The sequence below is a fragment of the Staurois parvus genome, unplaced genomic scaffold (assembly GCF_062004578.1).
Source record: "Staurois parvus isolate SC_StPar_1 unplaced genomic scaffold, SC_StPar_1.0 ptg000090l, whole genome shotgun sequence".
Lineage (NCBI taxonomy): Eukaryota > Metazoa > Chordata > Amphibia > Anura > Ranidae > Staurois > Staurois parvus.
Window position 1 is genome coordinate 26608156 of NW_028317886.1, and position 21102 is coordinate 26629257.

Genomic DNA, 21102 nt, shown 5'->3' on the forward strand with positions numbered 1-21102 from the left:
CTTCTTCTTCTTCTTTTCATTCTTATTTTCATTCTTCTTCTTTTCATTCTTCTTCTTCTTCTTTTCATTCTTCTTTTCATTCTTCTCATTCTTCTTTTCATTCTTCTTCTCATTCTTCTTTTCATTCTTCCTCTTCTTCTTTTCATTCTTCTTCTTCTTCTTTTCATTCTTCTTCTTCTTCTTTTCATTCTTCTTTTCATTCTTCTTCTTCTTCTTCTTTTCATTCTTCTTCTTCTTCTTCTTTTCATTCTTCTTTTCATTCTTCTTCTTCTTCTTTTCATTCTTCTTCTTCTTTTCATTCTTCTTCTTTTCATTCTTCTTCTTCTTCTTTTCATTCTTCTTCTTCTTCTTTTCATTCTTCTTTTCATTCTTCTTCTTTTCATTCTTCTTCTTTTCATTCTTCTCATTCTTCTTTTCATTCTTCTTTTCATTCTTCTTCTCATTCTTCTTTTCATTCTTCTTCTTTTCATTCTTCTTCTTCTTCTTTTCATTCTTCTTCTTCTTCTTCTTTTCATTCTTCTTTTCATTCTTCTTCTTCTTCTTTTCATTCTTCTGTTCATTCTTCTTCTTCTTCTTTTCATTCTTCTTCTTCTTCTTCTTTTCATTCTTCTTTTCATTCTTCTTCTTCTTCTTTTCATTCTTCTTCTTCTTCTTTTCATTCTTCTTCTTCTTCTTTTCATTCTTCTTCTTTTCATTCTTCTTCCTCTTCTTTTCATTCTTCTTTTCATTCTTCTCATTCTTCTTTTCATTCTTCTTTTCATTCTTCTTCTTCTTCTTGTCATTCTTCTTCTTTTCATTCTTCTTTTCATTCTTCTTCTTCTTCTTTTCATTCTTCTTCTTCTTCTTTTAATTCTTCTTTTCATTCTTCTTCTTCTTCTTTTCATTCTTCTTTTCATTCTTCTTCTTCTTCTTTTTATTCTTCTTCTTCTTCTTTTCATTCTTCTTTTCATTCTTCTTCTTTTCATTCTTCTTCTTCTTCTTCTTCTTTTCATTCTTCTTCTTCTTCTTCTTCTTCTTTTTCGTCGTGCCCCGTGACTGCCCAAATGAGTGAAGTGTGCGGTGATTCTAAGATCGACGGCACTCATCTGCATGTCATACTGACTGACAGTATTATTTCTCTTCCCCAGCAGACTCCAAGGGCATTTAAATTAAAGGTACAGTGTTCTGCACTAATATAAAGGCTCTCTGAAGCCTAGAAACCCTTTTAATAAGTTAAATTCGCAGCGAATAAATTCGCATCGAATCGATTCGCATCGAATCGAATTTCTCCCGCAAATTCGGCGAATCAGCCGAATCGAATTTTTGAATAATTCGCTCATCTCTGATTACAAATCTGCATTCATTGGCGTCTCTTATATTAAAAGTGTAAATTTATTTTTTGTGAAGGGACACATATTGGGTTCTGACACCTATCCCCAGCCACTTTTCAAATCCTTCACAGTCAGGAACAGCTCCTCCCACACATGGTCTATGCAGTCCTAAGGAGATTTGTACTCCACTTGTCCTGATGGAGTAGAACTATCCATAGGATTGCAAAACATTTTACTAGCCAATAAAGGGAACTTGCATAGAGTATGAAACTCTAAAAACATGATGATAAACTAATATGTTGTTACAGAAAAAGAAGCCTTTGATATTCCTACAAATCTTTGCAGGATGTGAATAAAAATAGAACTGAATATAATTGATTATAATTCTTTTTTGTCAGGTACTGAACTTGGTCCAGTCTTATGTCACTCTGCGGGTGCCTCTGTACGTCTCCTATGTGTTTCATTCACCAGCTGCAGTTGGCGGTTGGCAGCACTTTGACTTGCAGTCAGAGCTGAGACTGACGTTTGTGTATGACACAGCCATCCTGTGGAATGAAGGCATAGGCAGCCCACCAGAATCTGAACTTCAAGGTAAGCCATCAATTGAACTTATATAGTGGATTGCTATTTATCTATGTACATAGACATCTATACTCTGTATGGGTATTTTATAAAAACCAGAAGTACAGATGTTAATGTAGCAACTAGCCAGATTACTGCATTTCTAAGATGTAACCTGACTGGGTTTCCAGTTGCACCACATCTCTATCACTTTTCCCTGCACCAGTTTCATAGAATTTGCATATTTTCTATTGGCAATGATTTTTGGATGAAATGTCAGTTTTAGGAAAATATTACATATTATGATTGATTTTTTTACGATGATATGTTAAAATACTGTATATTTTGCCTGCTATGCTTTCACTAAACAAGAGACACTGGTCACACAGAGCTGAGGATACTGTATATAGAAACTGAGAAAAAAAATTGGGTCTAAAAAACATAGTTATAGACAATAGATTTGAACAGGGCTAAGTGAGTTGACCTGAGAAGTCTTTGGGAGAAGAAACAAGTTACTTTTGACCAAGTGGAACAAGTGAGCATTTGGTGTGAAGCCAACCATGGGACACAGCTGATGAGACTGTTGTCTTAACCCACAAGATGCAGATTCTCATTTTTAGCCCAGCAAAACATTATTTGACTTAATCACCAACATACTGTTAAAACAGAACCCCTCCTCCCTTCCCCAACCTTAATAAACAGGACTCTATATATACGATCTGTCTAGTAAAAGTACAAAATTTAGTAATACTTACCTGTCCCCTTGCATGGTTTCCCCGTCACACCACTTTGTTACCACCATTGTTCAGGATCCTGCACCATCATTTGAAAAAAAAATGTCCTTAGTGGCCAACTTTTATCTTCTTCTCTGTCGGCCCACCAATGACAATTGCACCTCATCTGGTGCATGCACCATAAACATTACAATAATCTGTTAATCTCGGGGGAAGGGTTTTTTTTCTCAACAGATAATTGTATTGTGGCAAGTACGACAATAAACGTATTTCTTGAAAATAGGACCCCCCCCCAATCACAGGATCTCGCAACATCTTGGGGAAAGAAATAGGATCTCCCTGCAAGGCACTGATGATGTACTATCCTAGGAGGCACCTATGTCACCAGTGCCTCTGGGAAAACAGAAAGTAAGAAACAGCTACTGTATATGCAAGGAAACAAATAAATCACTATTAGAGATCAGCATGCACCTATGATTAAAGGATAAACATTGCAACAATAGGTTATCACTCAGCGCATTTGCTATTTGCTGTTTTGCTATGCTTTTCAGGATCCCTTTACCCAACCAGCATGCGCATTAATGATGAGGGGCGTCTAGTTGTGAATTTTAAGACTGAAATTCGCTTCCGTGGACAGTTTGTGCAGTCTCATCCAGGTAAGATCTGCTTGCTAGGGTTATTTTTTAGGGCAGTGTTTATGTATGTATTTTTACACATAAATGTATAATATTATTGTATTGTAAGTATTGATTAATCCCTAGATTACTATGCATACATGTCTTTTTAAGGGTCTGTAAGCAACAGAAACATGCAGGAAAGATGTTTTAACACCTTATTTCCAGTGCTTCCTGGTCCTTTAAGGGGTCTCTGATGGCAGGAGGTGGGGCGAGGTTTATGATCATGTGACCACCGTGATTATCTGACACAGCGGTCACATGATCGGACAACTTTCCGTTAGGTGCCGGTAACTGTTCCGGGAGCACACAGTGCATGCGCTGTCTGTACAGGTTTGTTTACATTTAGGTATGCATATATGTGTACTCTCGGCCAGGGGCGGACTGACAACTCATGGTGCCCCCGGGCAATAGGGAATCATGGGCCCCTGTGTCCTTGCCCAAACTCAAAAAAGCCTATTAAAAAAGTACCAGGGGCATCTCATGGGGCCCCCTACTGACCCCGGGCCCTCGGGCAGTGCCCGAGTTTCCAAATGGTCAGTCCGCCTCTGCTCTCGGTGCAAAGTGGTTAACATAGAATAGTAATCAAAAATATAAACCAATTTGTGGGGCTGCTCTGTAAGGTTAATTTCACAATTTTGTTGTACATGGACCTATGTACGTTATTGTGTGTTGTGTTAAAGCAACCCAGTTAATTTGAATGGACTGCTAGGGCACCAAACATGACCAAAACTGTTCCCGATCCCCTTCAGGAACACAACACACAGCAAAGCACTGCCGTGGCAGTATGGGGCACTGCAGCACAGGTGCATTGCCTTAGTATGCTGGGTGCTATGTAAAATAAAAGGCATCTCAATGCACTAAAATAGTGTGCTACCAAGTGTTGCACAATGCAATAGTGTGATCCTGGGCTAAAACTTTAAAGACGTTGCCTCCAACAACTGGACATATTCTAACTCACATTGTTGCAGGTTAGAAAACTGAAGAAACAACTGAATGCTTTGAACAGTCAACACTTGGTTGTCTTCTAAGTTGAATTGGCAGCTGTTCAGTTTTAAGTTGGTCAGCACTATCTAAGTGGGTGGTAATCCTCTATGTTAGTTGCTACAGAAGAGAATGGAAGAATCCATGATCCTCATTTACCTGAATCCATGTCTACTCCTCCCTAGGAGCAGAAAAGTTCTTTCAAGGGCCTTTTCTCAAACTTGCTCAAAAGATGTCCGATTGCTGGAGTTTTGCAAATTTGGGCAGAGTATTAGTGCAATAAGGACATCATTGGGATTTTCTTATCCCTTTTCCAACCAACTTCATGTCCTCCATAATTCCTTAGAGCAGTCTTTTTCAACCAGGGTGCCCAGGCACCCTGTGGTGCCTTCAGGGTTTCTTAAGGGGTGGCTCGGCAAACTGTCTAAAAACTTGTATACAAGTCGACGGGTAGAAAAAGCCTGCCTTTTAGTTACACAAAGCCACAGGTTATGTCACATTTACTAGCCCCTTTCTTTCCTGAATGAACACAATTAGTGATTGATTCCTATCACTTACTGTCTTCATTCATAGCTGAAGCATAGTAAACTGGGTTTTTTTTTAGGGGGGCCCTGTCAGGTTGGCTGTATGGGGCCCCCTGATTTCTAACAGCAGCACCGTCAGCATCATGCAGAGATCTGTGAATGTTTCCATCTGAGTCAGGATTTAGTCCTTCCAGCTTGTTCGAGTCACCACAAACATTGGGCGTGGTGTTGAAGAAATACATGGAGGTGACTTCTTTCAGAAGGTCACAAAATTGGTTCTTCATTTATGGCAATGTCAAAAGAGGACTTGCACCGTCCACTAGAACAGGTCAAGGAGGGCTTATATGGTAAAGAAGATGAATCCATTCATTGATCTCAGAGCCCACTTTACCAGACAAATTGCGTCCTCGTGGGCAGAATTCAGAGGCCCAGAATTTTTCTGCAAGGAAGCAACCTGGTCCATGTGTGGTGCATTTCTAGCTTATTACAAACCATTCTAGCCTATGCAAAGTTGGTCAAGCAACATTGACAACAGGACAGTTTTGCTTCAGTTCTAAATTAATCTAAAGATCAATTGATTTAAATACTTAAGGATTACCCTTCCTTGTTTCTTTTTTGTGCTTCCATGTATTTATACTGTCAGGGCTCCAGGTATGACCAGAGGTATGTGAACTGACGCAGGGAAACGCTGGCTTCAGATATGTTATAAACAATATAATTTATTAATACTAACAATACAAAACGCAGTGCAATACTAAAACATAAACACAGTGCAAACAAACCAAGCCACCCACAGATAACAATATATACAATGCAAGCGTAGTCAGGCAGGCCGGGTCAATAACAATCGGGCAGGTAGTAACAGGAGGAGCAGGCAGAGAGTAGTCAGGTCACGAGCCGGGTACAGCAACTAACGGGCAGGTAGGTACAGGGGGTCAGGCAGAGAGTGGTCGGGGTCACAAGCCAGGGATCAAACAGGAGAAGACAGCAGAGGTCAGGATCAGGCAGGGTAGGCAACGAGTAAGTCAGGCAGGAACAGGAACAGGAATGCAGGTAACAAGACACAGGGGCCCATGGAAAAACACACACCAAGGCCCAGACTGTAGGTCTGGCCATCCCTTAAATACACCTCCGTAATCAGCTTCAGGTGTTTGGCTGACTGCAGGGTTGAGTCTCTGATTGCTGAGAGCACCCGCTGGCCAGCCCTGGTACTGCAGCCCACAAGGCAGGTGAGTCCCACCATTATTGGCAAGTCCATTCCTGACATATACAGTCATGGCCGAAATTGTTGGCACCCTTGATATTTTTCCTGAAAATCAAGTATTTCACACAAAAAAGGTATTGCATTAACACATGTTTTGCTATACACATGTTTATTCCCTTTGTATGTATTGGAACAAATATAAAACAGAGGCAGAAAAGCAAATATGACATAATGTCACACAAAACCCCAAAAATGGGCTGGACAAAAGTATTGGCACCCTTAACTTAATATTTGGTTGCACACCCTTTGGAAAACATAACTGAAATCAGTCGCTTCCTATAACCATCAATAAGCTTCTGACACCTCTCACCCGGAATTTTGGACCACTCTTCCTTTGCAAACAGCTCCAGGTCTCTCTTATTGGAAGGACACCTTTTCCCAACAGCAATTTTAAGATCTCTCCACAGGTGTTCAATGGGATTTAGATCTGGGCTCATTGCTGGCCACTTCAGAACTCTCCAGCGCTTCTTTGCCATCCATTTCTGAGTGCTTTTTGACGTATGTTTGGGGTCATTGTCCTGCTGGAAGACCCAGGATCTTGGACGCAAACCCAGCTTTCTGACACTGGGCCCTACAGTGCGACCCAAAATCCTTTGGTAATCCTCAGATTTCATGATGCCTTGCACACAGTCAAGGCACCCAGTGCCAGAGGCAGCAAAACAACCCCAAAACATCATTGAACCTCCACCATATTTTACCGTAGGTACTGTGTTTTGTTCTTTGTAGGCCTCATTCCGTTTTCGGTAAACAGTAGAATGATGTGCTTTACCGAAAAGCTCTATCTTGGTCTCATCTGTCCACAAGACGTTTTCCCAGAAGGCTTTTGGCTTACTCAAGTACATTTTGGCAAACTGTAGTCTTGCTTTTTTATGTCTCTGTGTCAGCAGTGGGGTCCTCCTGGGTCTCCTGCCATAGCGTTTCATTTCATTTAAATGTCGACGGATAGTTCGCGCTGACACTGATGCTCCCTGAGCCTGCAGGACAGCTTGAATGTCTTTGGAACATGTTTGGGGCTGCTTATCCACCATCCGGACTATTCTGCGTTGCAATCTTTCATCAATTTTCCTCATCCGTCCACGACCAGGGAGATTAGCTACAGTGCCATGGGTTGCAAACTTCTTGATAATGTTGCGCACTGTGGACAAAGGCAAATCTAGTTCTCTGGAGATGGACTTGTAACCTTGAGATTGTTGATATTTTGCCACAATTTTGGTTCTCAGGTCCTCAGACAGTTCTCGTCTCCTCTTTCTGTTGTCCATGCTTAGTGTGGCACAGACAGACACACAATGCAAAGGTTAAGTGAACGTCTCTCCTTTTTATCTGCTTTCAGGTGTGATTTCTATATTGCCCACACCTGTTACTTGCCCCAGGTGAGTTTACAGGAGCATCACATGCTTGTAACATTCTTATTTATCCGCAGTTGTGAAAGGGTGCCAATACTTTTGTCCAGCCCATTTTTGGAGGTTTGTGTGACATTATGTCGAATTTGCTTTCTTTCCTCCCTTTTTTTGTTTTGTCCCAATACACACAAAGGGAATAAACATGTGTATAGCAAAACATGTGTTAATGCAATACGTTTCGTGAGAAATACATGATTTCCTGGAGAAATATCAAGGGTGCCAACAATTTCGGCCATGACTGTACTATCATGCTTGTGTCAGGAAAAGTTTGCTGCTGTCATGCTTTAGCATCAGGCTAATGGAAAATTGTATACTTACCTGCTGGTAATTTTCCTTTCTTGATGCAAAAGCACAACAGCATACAAATCCCTCCCATGGCTTTTCATTGAGTCTTGTAATGCGAATGCTGCCTTGTGGTGGGTGTTTCATTTTACAGTATAACTGATTGGGTGGGGAGATGGAGCCTATACTCATGTATTCATTCAGTCATGCTTTAGTGTCAGGAAAGGAAAATTACCAGCAGGTAAGTATACAATTTTCTGAGAATTTGCTACTCTATAAATATACCACTTCGGAAATTCTCGGACTATATATTAGTTCTGTGTCTGTAAAGCTGAAGCAGTTTAGATCCTTTGGGAGTTATGTCAGTTACCTGGAACAGGTGTGCAGCTGGCCCCATCTGAGACTTGTCACATGTTATGTTATTCTTGTGATTCATTTACACCAATTTGGATTACATACCCAGGTGGCAGAATTAGATTAAACTGTGAAATAATAGTATATGCAGGACTAATTTTCAGGATTTGATCCATCTGCAGATTTGAGCTGATTTAAGTGATAATTTTTGTTCTGTCTCAGGTACTTCTCTGTCCTCCATGGTCATGTCGGCTGACCACCCAGAGCTCACCTTCACACTAAGTCTTATCCGCAGTGAACCCAGCTTCAGACAACCCGTGCAGCAGTGGAGTTTTGTCTCAGATTTTGCTGTAGGTGTTTATTGCATTGTGACTATCGTTTTCTACAAATTAACAATTTTCTTATACAAGAAATTCACTCACAGAAAGTATGTTATTAAAATAGTCTGAATAGTATTATACCCAGAGCAGGAACTCAGCAACCAGTAGGGTATAATTAATTAGTTGTCCTGACTGTTCTGCACCTGATTGGTTTTATTTTGGTTGCATAAATTATAATAATCATGATTGTTATTATAGCTCTTGGCAATACTAAATGTATGTACAGTATTACTAATATATCCACAATTTTTATAGGTACGTGACTACTCTGGCACTTACACAGTAAAACTTATCCCATGTAGTGCATCACCTAACCAAGAATATACAGTTCCTCCTAAATGCAACCCACGTGAGCCCATCACATTTGACATTGATATTAGGTTTCAACAGGTAAGAAATACTGACTATAAGCTTTGTTATGCAAGATTTTATACACAGTTATATATTTACACACAAATAATGCTTATATTGTAGGTCAGTGATCCAGTCTCAACTGAATTCAGTCTAAACACTCAAATGTACCTACTATCCAAGAAGGAGCTGTGGCTATCTGATGGCTCAATGGGATTTGGTGAAGGAACTGATGTTGCATTTACTGAAGGTAAGAAAACATGGCATCTTGGAGTAATGTATAGGCAAGATGGGGAAAGGAAAGGGGATATATACAACTGGCACGAAAAAAAAAATGATGTATATGATGCAGTGTGTCACTAGCACTGACACAACAGTTGATGTTTTGTGTTTCTGAGTCCACATGTTACATTGTTTTTTTGGCTGTTGATCCTGCCAGTGGATCTGTAGTTGTTCCATTTTTTTTGTAACAAAGTGATGATGATGCTCATTCTGTAGTGGAATTGCACAGCGGCATTGTCACTCTGTAGACTGGATAGTTAAAAGCTGGCCATATACAGCTGGAATTCAAATCCATGGGTGGTCCTGACAGGCTTGATAAAATTTGAGTGCAAAATCGAAAGTCGGGCAAAAAATTAGCTGAACATTGACTGCAGCCACTCGGCAGCACCGCTGTTCAGGTATTTTGATACATCTGGTGCCAGCAGTGGAAGATTCATGCATTAATGCTCTTTAGCATGGATGAGGGAATTTATGGATTTCTTTGTAAGTATGAAAATCTATGGAAGTCTTTAAACGTATGGACAGCTTTATATGGACATGTAGTTAAAAAAGCTATCATTTTTAAACAGTAATTGTACACTGCATTGTGAGATATGCACACCTGCACTCTGAATGCAATGCACGCCTTACCCCTGCACTCTGAATGCAATGCACGCCTTACCCCTGCACTCTGAATGCAATGCACGCCTTACCCCTGCACTCTGAATGCAATGCACGCCTTACCCCTGCACTCTGAATGCAATGCACACCTTACCCTTGCACTCTGAATACATTGCGCACCTTACCCCTGCACTCTGAATGCAACGCGCACCTTACCCCTGCACTCTGAATGCAACGCGCACCTTACCCATGCACTCTGAATGCAACGCGCACCTTACCCCTGCACTCTGAATACATTGCGCACCTTACCCCTGCACTCTGAATGCAATGCGCACCTTACCCCTGCACTCTGAATGCAATGCGCACCTTACCCCTGCACTCTGAATGCAACGCGCACCTTACCCCTGCACTCTGAATGCAACATGCAGTGCACCCCTGCACTCTGAATATGCAGCCACCCCTGCACTCTGAATATGCAGCGCACCCCTGCACTCTGAATATGCCGGGCACCCCTGCACTCTGAATATGCAGCGCACCCCTGCACTCTGAATACGTAGCGCACCCCTGAACTCTGAGTACGTTGAGCACCCCTGAACTCTGAATACATAGCGCACCCCTGAACTCTGAGTACGTCGCTTACCCCTGAACTCTGAATACGTAGCACACCCCTGAACTCTGAGTACATAGCGCACCCCTGAACTCTGAGTACGTAGCACACCCCTGAACTCTGACTACGTAGTGCACCCCTGAACTCTGAATATGCAGTGCACCCCTGCATTCTGAATATGCAGCGCACCCCTGAACTCTGAATATGTAGCGCACCCCTGAACTCTGAATACCTAGTGCACCCCTGCACTCTGTGCACTGCCCACTCTGTACATAGCACACTCCTGGACCTTGGCCCCAGTTTACTGCATACTCTGTACATAGCACAATCCCAAACCCTGCACTCCTGAACTCTGCATTCTGTTTGTAGCACTCTGGGGGGTGTTGATGATGATGTTGATGGCGAGTGGTGCGATGGGGGTGTAATACTTTCTGCACCTATTTTCTGAGAAAAAAAGCCCTGTAGCCTTATTTACACTTGTATTTGTAACTGTATTTGTAACTGCTTCCCCTTCTACTGGATGCACTTGAAAACAAAGCTGCATTTTGTTTTGAGACAGAGGAGGGACCAGGGATGTGGTTAAGGTCAGGGGGGTCGAAGGGGGCCCTATCAGGTAGGCTGTATGGGACCCCATGATTTCTAACAATGGCCCTGGTGACAGTCACTGGTATTATAGAGGACTGACACTCATTCAGTAGAGTGGTGTGCACCCGAAGGAGGTTTGTGGGTTGTCATAGGTTTGAGGTCGTGCGCCACATCAGATGGCTCTGCTGGTCATGGGTTGAGCATGCCTTCTGTAGATGCACTGGGGTTGATTTACTAAAACTGGAGAGTGAAAAATTTGGTGCAGCTGTGCATGGTAACCAATCAGCTTCTAACTTCATCTTGTTCAATTAAGTTTTGACAAAAAAAGCTGGAAGCGGATTGATTTCTATGCAGAGCTGCACCATATTGTGCATTCTTCAGTTTTAGCAAATCAACCCCACTGGGTCTAATAAATCAGAAGTGTATATAGTATCTTAATTAAACTTAATTTAACTGATTTAATTTACTTTTATTTTGTTTAAAGGGTCTTCAATTTATGGACGCGTAATGGTGGATCCTGTTCAGAACCTTGGGGACTCTTTCATATGTAATATTGAGAAAGTGTTTTTATGTACTGGTGCGGATGGTTATGTACCCAAATACAACCCAGACAATAAAGAATATGGATGCCTCGCAGATTCACCTTCTTTACTCTATAGATTTAAAATATTGGTACGTAACTTAAGATGTATTTTAGTGTATATCCATGCTAGCTAGTGTTCTCATAACATACAGGTGCTACAAATGTACATTTCCCAAATGTAAAGCTCAGCAATTGTGGGCAGGGCAACTTTCTGGGTGAATATGTTCAGTTTAGTGACAGATGTCACACAAGTCAGCAAATAGATTGCTAGTGGCCATTTTTGTAAAGGGGATTTTCCGAGGGCCCATTCACACCACACAGTACTTGTTATAGTGTGCATAATGTGCAGGAAGGTGTGTGTTGTGAACGTGCTGCAAAGCATTGTTAAAATACATTGTACTGCTTGCTTTTTTTTTTCAACTTGTATGTAATTGTTATGTGCTGCAGCGCATTGCAATGTGTTACAGCACATTAAAATGTACTATGCTACTCAATGCAAAAATATAAAATGTCTTGCTTTGTTTAGCGCAGAACAATGCAGTGTGTTGGTCTGAAATAAAGACCTAGGATATAAAGCAGACTGCCTTGTTCTTCAGTTGGGACTCTATTGGGCAACACTGCCCAGTACTGCTGGTGTGAACAGGTCCTGAATAAATTCTAAAGGTATTAGATTGACAAATAGACATTGAGGAGGATAAGCACAAGAGTCTGGGCAAGACAGGGGTGCCATCTAGTGGCTGAAAAAGGTTATACATATAAAGAGTTATTTACTATTTCATATGCACAGTACCTCACAGGAAAAAAAATATAATTTTACAAAATGTGAACATATTACATAGAGAAAATTTAGAGGAAAAAATATTGATTCATTATTAAGAAAGCTAAAATACTTGAATGTTTATATTTATTGGTTTAGACAGTGACATTTGGACTGGTTGCTATGAGCAGCATGTCAAATTTTTCTGTTGTACTAGTTGAAGGAATTTGTATTGATATATTTTTTTTCTGCTCTATGTTAAGAGCTAAATATTTTTTGAAGATTATCTTGTACCTGGCATCATATACTGTAGCTACAACCTTATAATTTTCTTTCCATTCAATAGGACAAAGCTCAGCCAGAAACCCAAGCTAGGATATTTGGGAGTGTTCCATTTGAAGCTAAATTAGCAGCTGACAGCCCAGAAGCTCTACCATTAGTAAAGCAGCCAGGATCTGATGGCTTCAGTCTCTTATCAAATGCCCTATTCCAGGTACGTCTCGCCGAAAAACAGGAAAAGTTGCAATAAACGATTTGGTTTGATAACTGCATTAGAAGTATATTTTTGCAATCCCCCCCCCCCTTCTCAAGGAAATAAAAAGCAAACTAACACTCTTCAGTTCAATTAGGCGTTAGGCCCTTTTCACACGAGCGGACCCTCCATTCTCTTCTGTGGAGCGGTGGATGAAAACAGTGTCCGTTTACACCCACCAACCTCCCAATCCAATCCGCTAGAAACAAATGGAAGGGGATCAGTTCCATTTACATCCGACTGCCCATAGGGCAGAGCAGACTGTGTCCATGTCCACTCTGCATAAGAAGAGCTGACACAGACCTGTGATCTTCCCGCTCTGCCCTGCTCAGCGAGGGATTGGTGGAGTCCACCCCTTGTGAAAGGGGTCTTATTAAGCCCTTAAAGATGTAGTGGTCAACTAAAAGTCAAAGAAATGACAGTCTGGGGCACAATCTATTTAAGTCAGGTTTTGACTTAAAAATGCATTGATTACAGATTTTGAAATGCTGGATTGTACACATGAAATACAGTAGATAAAAAGGCCAGCTTGCTTCCGCTATGCTAATACAAAGCTATCCTTCAAACTGGGTTGGTGCATAATAACAAACATATCAGCTTATAATAAATTATTTTTACAATAAAGCAGTCCTTCACTCAAAATCAAAAGTGCTGTTCATCATCCTCTTTGCCCCTGCCTCTAACACTTTAGAGTGTTTTTCTGAAGGCTGCAGGACCAGTCCCACTGTGCCACCCGATCTCACACATGGGCAATGGGGAGCTGGCTGTGATTCCTCAGGAAGTCACAATTGGCTCTCAAATCCATGATAGCAGTATCGGGGACCCACAGCAGTGGGAAGATAGCAATAGATGTGAGAAATTGGCAAGTACCTGATTTCTAAAAGTCAACAGCTACAGTATTTGAAGTTTCTGACTTTAAAGGGTGAAGCTCTTTAAGATTTTATTACATTGATATTATTGGTTATGACAGATGCAACAGTATTCCTAATTTATATGTCCATCCAAAACTAAAATAAATGTAAAAGAACCAAGAGAATGTATTATGTGATCCTGGCTGTCCCCAGTTTATAACATATACAGTAAGTGGCTTCTTGCCTGCATGTCTTGTGATTCAGCTCTTCAGTGCAGGCCAAGCTGGACCAATCTAACTGCAATCATAATCTTACTCAAAGTTCAGCTTCAATAATCAAAAGGCCCATAGCTGAAATGTAAAAATTGCTCTGATCCATAAGCAGTATATGGGTATGGGAGCTAAACTGGTTATTGGATGTTGACACAAATGAAGGTACTTTTTCTACAGAGACCTGTATAACTGAAAGGCCTATCATTTTGGCAGCAGGTAGGTAACCAAGAACATCATTAGTGCCATTTATAACAAAATATTCTTCCCACTTCTAGGTGGCTGCTGGACGTGAATGGTTCATTCATACCATCTATACAGTCCGCTCTAGAGAAAATGCTAACAGAGGTATCGGAAAACGTAGTGTGGAATACCACCACTCCATAAGTAACAGTGTTGCTCAACAGGAGCAACTGCTTTTGAAGAGAAGCCGGAGAGCTAATCAAGACAAAGCTGCCTTGCAAGACATCGGAGCTGATAAGAACAGAGGGACAAATATTCAGCACATTGCTCTTAGACATTCCCACAGGGCTTCTGGCAAGGATTCTTTATCTGGAAATGGACAGTATGACAAGCCACTCCTGGAAATCACTGGCCAGGATCCTCAGGGTTCTTTGTTACCAATCATCGGAGGGGTAGTTGCCTTGCTGCTCCTGATTTGCACTACCGTAATTATTGTTGTGTTTATGAAACACAGAGGACTGTCACATACAGATAAAAAGTCTGCCTCTAATAGTCACTGCAATAGCCATGAAACTGTTACCACTCAACATAGTAGCAGTGACAACTCTGAAGTATAGAACAATGAAAAAAAACCAATGTCTCATGGTGCTTATACATGTTGCTACTGTTCAGCCCTTCCATCCACAGGCTGTTTACAACATGTACTAACTTATTTGAAGCATTAACAATAATTCACAATTAAGAAACAAAATGTATTGGTAAAATGTATATTTTTTGTTTAGATCCTGCAGAACATTACAGTGTAAATTCCAGCATATCAAGGATAACAGCCTAACAACTCTATAGACAACCTGTCAACAAAAGTGTCTGGCCAAATATAGGTGAATATCTGTGCTTAATGGAATACTGAAAACTTGAGACTAAAAACAATTAAAAAAACAAAAAAAATATTATTACCCAACAGCCACTCCAAAAAAGTGCCTACTTATAATGCACTTGATTGGTATGGAAATAAGGACGGTGCTAATTAATGTACGTATAAGTGAATAAACAATCATATATACTTTCATAAAAACGTGCAAAAAAAAAAAACTTTGTTAGTGTTGCTCACAACCGCAAGTGCTATGGTGCTATACATAAACAATCAGTCCATATATACACATCACATACACTATATTGCCAAAAGTATTGGGACGCATGCCTTTACACGCACATGAACTTTAACCACTTGCCTACAGGGCACTTTCACCCCCTTCCTGTCCAGGCCAATTTTCAGCTTTCAGCACTCTCACACTTTGAATGACAATTGCACGGTCATGCAACATTGTACTCATATGAAATTTTTATCATTTTTTTTAGACAGATAGAGCTTTCTTTTGGTAGTATTTAATCACCTCTGGGTTTTTTATTTTTTTGCTAAACAAACCAAAAACAACTGAAAATTTTGAAAAAAAAAACCCTTTTCTTAGTTTCTGTTATAAAATTTTGTAAATAAGTGATTTTTCTCCTTCACTGATGTGCGCTAATGAGGCTGCAGTGATGGGCACTGATAGGCTGCAGTGATGGGCACTGATAGGCTGCACTGATGGGCACTGATAGGTGGCACTGATGGGCACTAATGAGGAGGCACAAGTAGGTGGCACTGATGGGCATTGACAGGCATCACTGATGGGCACTGAAAGGCAGCACTCATATATGGCACTGATAGGCAGCACTGACTAGCACTGTTAGGCGGCACTGATAGGCAGCACTGATGCGCACTGATAGGCAGCACTGACTGGCACTGATAGGTGGCACTGATTGGCAGCACTGATAGGTGGCACTGACTGGCACTGATAGGTGGCACTGACTGGCACTGGTAGGTGGCACTAAAAGGCAGCTCAGATGGGCACTGATATATGGCATTGATGTGCACTGGTAGGCACTGATATGTGGCATTGATGTGGCACTGATGGGCCCTAGCAGGGGGCATTGATGGGCACTGACAGGTGGCATTGATGGACACTGACAGGTGGCACTGATGGGGCTACACTGATCCTCAGGGCACTGATGATCAGTGTACATGTCCCCTCTGAATAATGGCGATTACCGGCTCTCCTCTCCTCACAAGCTGTCAGCGTGAGAGCTGGTGAGGAGAGGAATGCCGATAACTGGAATCTCCTTATTTACATGCGATCAGCTGTGATTGGACACAGTTGATCACATGACAGAACCAATGTCATCAGCTCTTTCCGCTGATCGGTGATCCACTGTGTTCCAGGGACACAGTGCACCACCGATCACTGCGCTGCATGCCCCCGGGGACATGCACGCACGGTTAGAGTGAGTGAACATCATATGATGTTCTCCCAGAGCGAGAGAACCACCTCACATCCGTCATTTCCTTATATGGCAGGCGGGAGGCGGTTGAAGGAATCCCAGTCTTAGTCCATAGGGTTCAATATTGAGTTGGCCCACCCTTTGCAGCTATAATAGCTTCAACTATTCTGGGAAGGCTGTCCACAAAGTTTAGGAGTGTGTCTATGGGAATGTTTGACCATTCTTCCAGAAGCGCATTTGTGAGGTCAGGCACTGATGTCGGGCAAGAAGGCCTGGCTCACAGTCTCCACTCTAATTCATCTCAAAGGGATTCTATTGGGTTGAGGTCAGGTTGCAGGCCAGTCAAGCTCCTCCACCCCAAACTCGCTCATCCATGTCTTTATGTACCTTGCTTTGCACACTGGTGCACAGTCATGTTGGAACAGGAAGGGGCCATCCACAAACTGTTCCCACAAAGTTGGGAGCTTAAAATTGTCCAAAATATCTTGGTATGCTGACACCTTAAGTGTTCCCTTTATTGGAACTAAGGGACCAAGCCCAACCCCTGAAAAACAACCCCACACCATAATCCCCCCTCCACTGAACTTTACACTTGACACAATGCAGTCAGGCAAGTACCATTCTCATGGCAACTGCCAAACCCAGACACGTCCATTGTATTGTCAGACAAAGAATCTTGATTTGTCACTCCAGAGAACACATCTCCACCACTGCATTCGACTCTTTGCATTGCACTTGGTGATGTAAGATTTGGATGCAGCTGCTCAGCCATAGAAACACATTCCATGAAGAGCTCTACGCACTGTTGTTGTGCTAATCTGAAGGCGACACAAAGTTTGGAGGTCTTTAGCTATTGACTCTACAGACAGTTGGCACTGACCCTACTCTGTTAATTTACATGGCCTACAACTTTGTGGCTGATTTGCTGTTGTCCTCAGTTGCTTCCACTTTGTTATAATACCACTAACAGAATGGAATATTTAGTAGCAAGGACATTTCACAGATGGACTTATTGCACAAGTGGCAACCTATCACGGTACCACACTTGAATTCACTGAGCTCCTGACAGCGACCCATTCTTTCACAAATGTTTGTATAAGCAGTCCTCATACCTAGGTGCTTGATTTTATACACCTGTGGCCATGGGCATGATTGGAACACCTGAATCTAATGATTTGAAGGGGTGTCCCAATACTTTTGGCAATATAGTGTAAGTGCCAAAGTGTCTCACAGTTCAATCCAATCTGCACACTCACACCCACACTGTCAAGATATGTAGAGGTACACCTCCTCTCCTCTTCTTAACATAAGGTCCAACACCTACTCAGATCAAGATTTCTATAAACTGAGATATTCCTTCACAGGGACAATAGAATCTGTTAGATCATCGCTGTCTGCTCTAACAATTGTGTTTATTTTATTGACTGATGTTCTGTCCCCATGCCTGTACTTACGGACAGGCTTGATCTTGTGCTCGCTGCAAGTAGTGAAAGGTTGGGTGGAAATATAACCAGATGATGTCTTTGCATTGAGGTTTTCCTTTACATGTTCAGGATCCTTCGTGTTAGGTGTCAATTCTCAGCTTGAAATCTTTGACCCATGTCATGTTTAAATTGAACTATGTTCATTCCCCATGCCCATACGGACAGGCTTGATCTGGCACCCACTGTGAGTAGTCTCAGATTGGGTAGAAATAATCACCAGGTGATCTGTCTTTGCATTGACATTTTCCCATTACGTGTTCAAGATCCTCCGTGTTCGGTATCAATTCTCACATTAATCTTCATCCTGTGCCATCTTTAAAATTACTGACATTCTCTCCCCATACTCGTACTTACGGACAGGCTTGATTTGGTGTCCGCTGCAAGTGGTTACTGGTTGGGTAGAAATATAACCAGGTGATCTGCCTTTGCATTGACATTTTCCCATTAGGTGCTTGTGTTAGGTATCAGTTCTTGCCTTGAAGCTTTTGTCCCCTTGATATAACTGCTGGGAGATCTCATCAACTGCGGTAGTTCTCTCTCTCGGCTCTCTGGTTGTTACAGACATGATCATGTTTATAATTACTTGCATTAAATGAAAGTTACATTTTAACATACAAAGTAATTATTTGGTAGTCCAAGAAATGAATTTGGAGGACTTCCTTGACACAGGACATATGCACAGGACAGCTCAACATTTCTTCTGACACTATCATCATAATTTTTTTCTCTTATTGAACAGATATAACAAAATGCTTCCAACTGCATATTGAACATACACACACATATGAGGAGTTGATTGTCAGAGTTTACATACACTTTAAGATATTCTGCACATAGAGCTATACTATATTCTTAGTTCAATGGCAGTATAATGTGCTAAGCATTGGAAGTCATTCTATTATACATTGTTTGGATGTAACAAAATATACAGTAGATTCTACAGAAAAGCAAAAAGCTGCACTTCAGTAAGAATTATTTAGAGATCTGAATACAGACATGTACCAGGTTTTAATGTTGGTCAGGCACTAGACAGGAATTGTAGAAAAAAGCCAGCTGTTTTATGACTGGAACCAACAATGGTTCAAAAGATTTCTAAATGCTAACTTTACGTGTTTCAGCATGCAACAGGTGACATTTATCAAAACTGAAGAAGACAGAATCTGGAGTAACTCTGCAAGCAAACCAATCAGCTTCTATCTTCAGCTTGTTCAGGCTTTGAAATTGAAAGATAGAATCTGATTGGTTGCCATGCACAGCTGCCCCAGTTTTAGAAAATTCCTTCCAATGTGCCTTAAAGCAAGCCTTTTCACTTTTTGCAATTTTTTTTCCTAGGATTTTACAGTCTTTTTTATAATGTAAAAATTTTGTATGTTGTAGGTATAAATCAAAAATACCATACGGACATTTTGCAGGGAAACTGTAATGGTCTTTATATTTATATTGCTTCGTAAATATTTCCAAGTCAATGTTTGAACAAATAAAATAACTTTTTTTAAAGAGTTTAGTTTGTGTGCAAGTTAAATCCCATCCTTTGTGGAAATTTATTTTTAGGTTTTAAATAAGAAAGGGATAGAACTTCTGTAAGTAAAGTTTCCTTCTCTGAAGTTTTTCTGTGGCAAGAATTAAAGGGTACGGAGGTCTTTGGGACAGGGGGTCTCAACTATACAAAACAAAAGTTTGGGGTGGCTTAACAGGGTTTAAAGCAGTTTTGACTCCAAAAACAAAGATGTATTCTGTTAGAGCTTACCAATCCATAGATGTGATGGCTGCATTCGTTTTATGTTTTGTGTTTTTTTTTCCCTTGTTTTCACCTGTTGATCCAGCCAGGAAGTCTGATATTTTTCAACTTCCTTCAACAGATCTAGCTGTCCAGTAAAAGTTGGCTGTTAGAAGGTTGAGACAAATCATTTACATTGACAGGTGTGCTTACTATAGTCAGACTTTGCTAATTTTTGTAAAACCTTTATCCCGAAAGGAAATTGGCTTCCTGTTCATAATATAAAAAGTGTTAGCTGGAGTTCAGTTGTAATTTTATTAGTCAAGTCCATCTAAATCTGCTAGTGCATTTAACACTGCCCTCTCCCCAGATTGACAAAGCTGCTTTCCAATGATGGGGTACTATTCCTTCTTCTACTGCCCACCAAGCGTGAGGCATTGTGTGCTCTCGCTGACACTTGGACATGTGTCTCTACTCCCACTGGCCACAGGTCTCTGAACTGTGTCTGAAGGACAGAAAACTTGGCCTTTGTTTTGAAAGTTTGGAGATCACTGCTCTAGTCCAATTAGCTGCAGTTTGAAAAACAGAAAATGCAGCATTAGCAAAGACAGCCTGTAAGAGCATCTCAAATTTTCAGTCTGCAGAATCCTTAAATTAGGGAACATCATTGATATGGACAGTAAGATGTTTATTTAAAACCTTACTCCAGCTTTCTGGCACTTTAAAATAGTTTGCTTGAAACAAGCTGGTCCAAAGAACTATTACCTTCACAAACAGATGTGCTTCCTGTCAGCGTTGTGACCTGCTCCTGGAAAAAAATTGAGTTAGGCTGAGCGCTACTCAGCCATTCAGAAGAAGCAAGGAGAGGCGGAGAGGCAAGTGGATGACATTATGATCTCCACCTCAGCCAGAGGAAGCCTTGTACTCATTTGGAATACAAGGCTTCCTCTGAATAGCTGAGCAGCGCTCAGCCTGATTTGAAATTTTTTCAGCATTGGGACATACTCGTACTGCTGCCAGAACACAGCATTTTATACTGTATGTAGCTTAAGCTACATACAGTTTATACAGAGCTGAAACAAAGTGCATCTTACAGTGTAGGTAAGTCACCGGTCACACCGCTGAGATTTAGAATCACGTGATTTGTGTGCAATTTCAGCGCGATTTCAGGTGCGGTTTCTGAAGACTTTATTACTACATGTGAAGATTTTCAACGATTTCTTACAATTTGCTATTTCCATTATATTATATGCATGTGGACTTGCATCAAAACTTCAGAAAAGGTAATGCAAGAACTACTTTATAAATCACGCTGCAGGGGTGTGACTTAGGCATGGAAGGGTGAAGATGCTCTCTTTCAGCACTCCTGGCCAGTGGCTCCTTTGCAGCCTTACCTTACCGATTCACCTCACATTGTCGGTACCCACTGGTACCTCGAATGACCAGGAAGCTGGTCCACCACCCCACTACCTCTAGCTGTGGCATGGATACCTACCTGAAACCGCAACAACCAGT

At 41.2% G+C, this 21102-nt stretch overlaps 1 protein-coding gene across 1 annotated transcript in view; it reads left to right on the forward strand.

Annotated features, from left to right (window-relative positions):
• FREM3 (FRAS1 related extracellular matrix 3) overlaps positions 1–19369 on the forward strand; it is a 110220-nt gene extending 90851 nt beyond the window's left edge. Inside the window, exons 17-24 of the mRNA XM_089670499.1 lie at positions 1709–1901; positions 3157–3261; positions 8310–8437; positions 8723–8857; positions 8942–9068; positions 11377–11564; positions 12579–12725; positions 14163–19369. Coding sequence (XP_089526625.1) covers positions 1709–1901; positions 3157–3261; positions 8310–8437; positions 8723–8857; positions 8942–9068; positions 11377–11564; positions 12579–12725; positions 14163–14684 — 1545 coding nt within the window. The 3' untranslated portion in view covers positions 14685–19369. The remainder of the gene's footprint in view (positions 1–1708; positions 1902–3156; positions 3262–8309; positions 8438–8722; positions 8858–8941; positions 9069–11376; positions 11565–12578; positions 12726–14162) is intronic.
• Positions 19370–21102: the final 1733 nt, after the last annotated feature.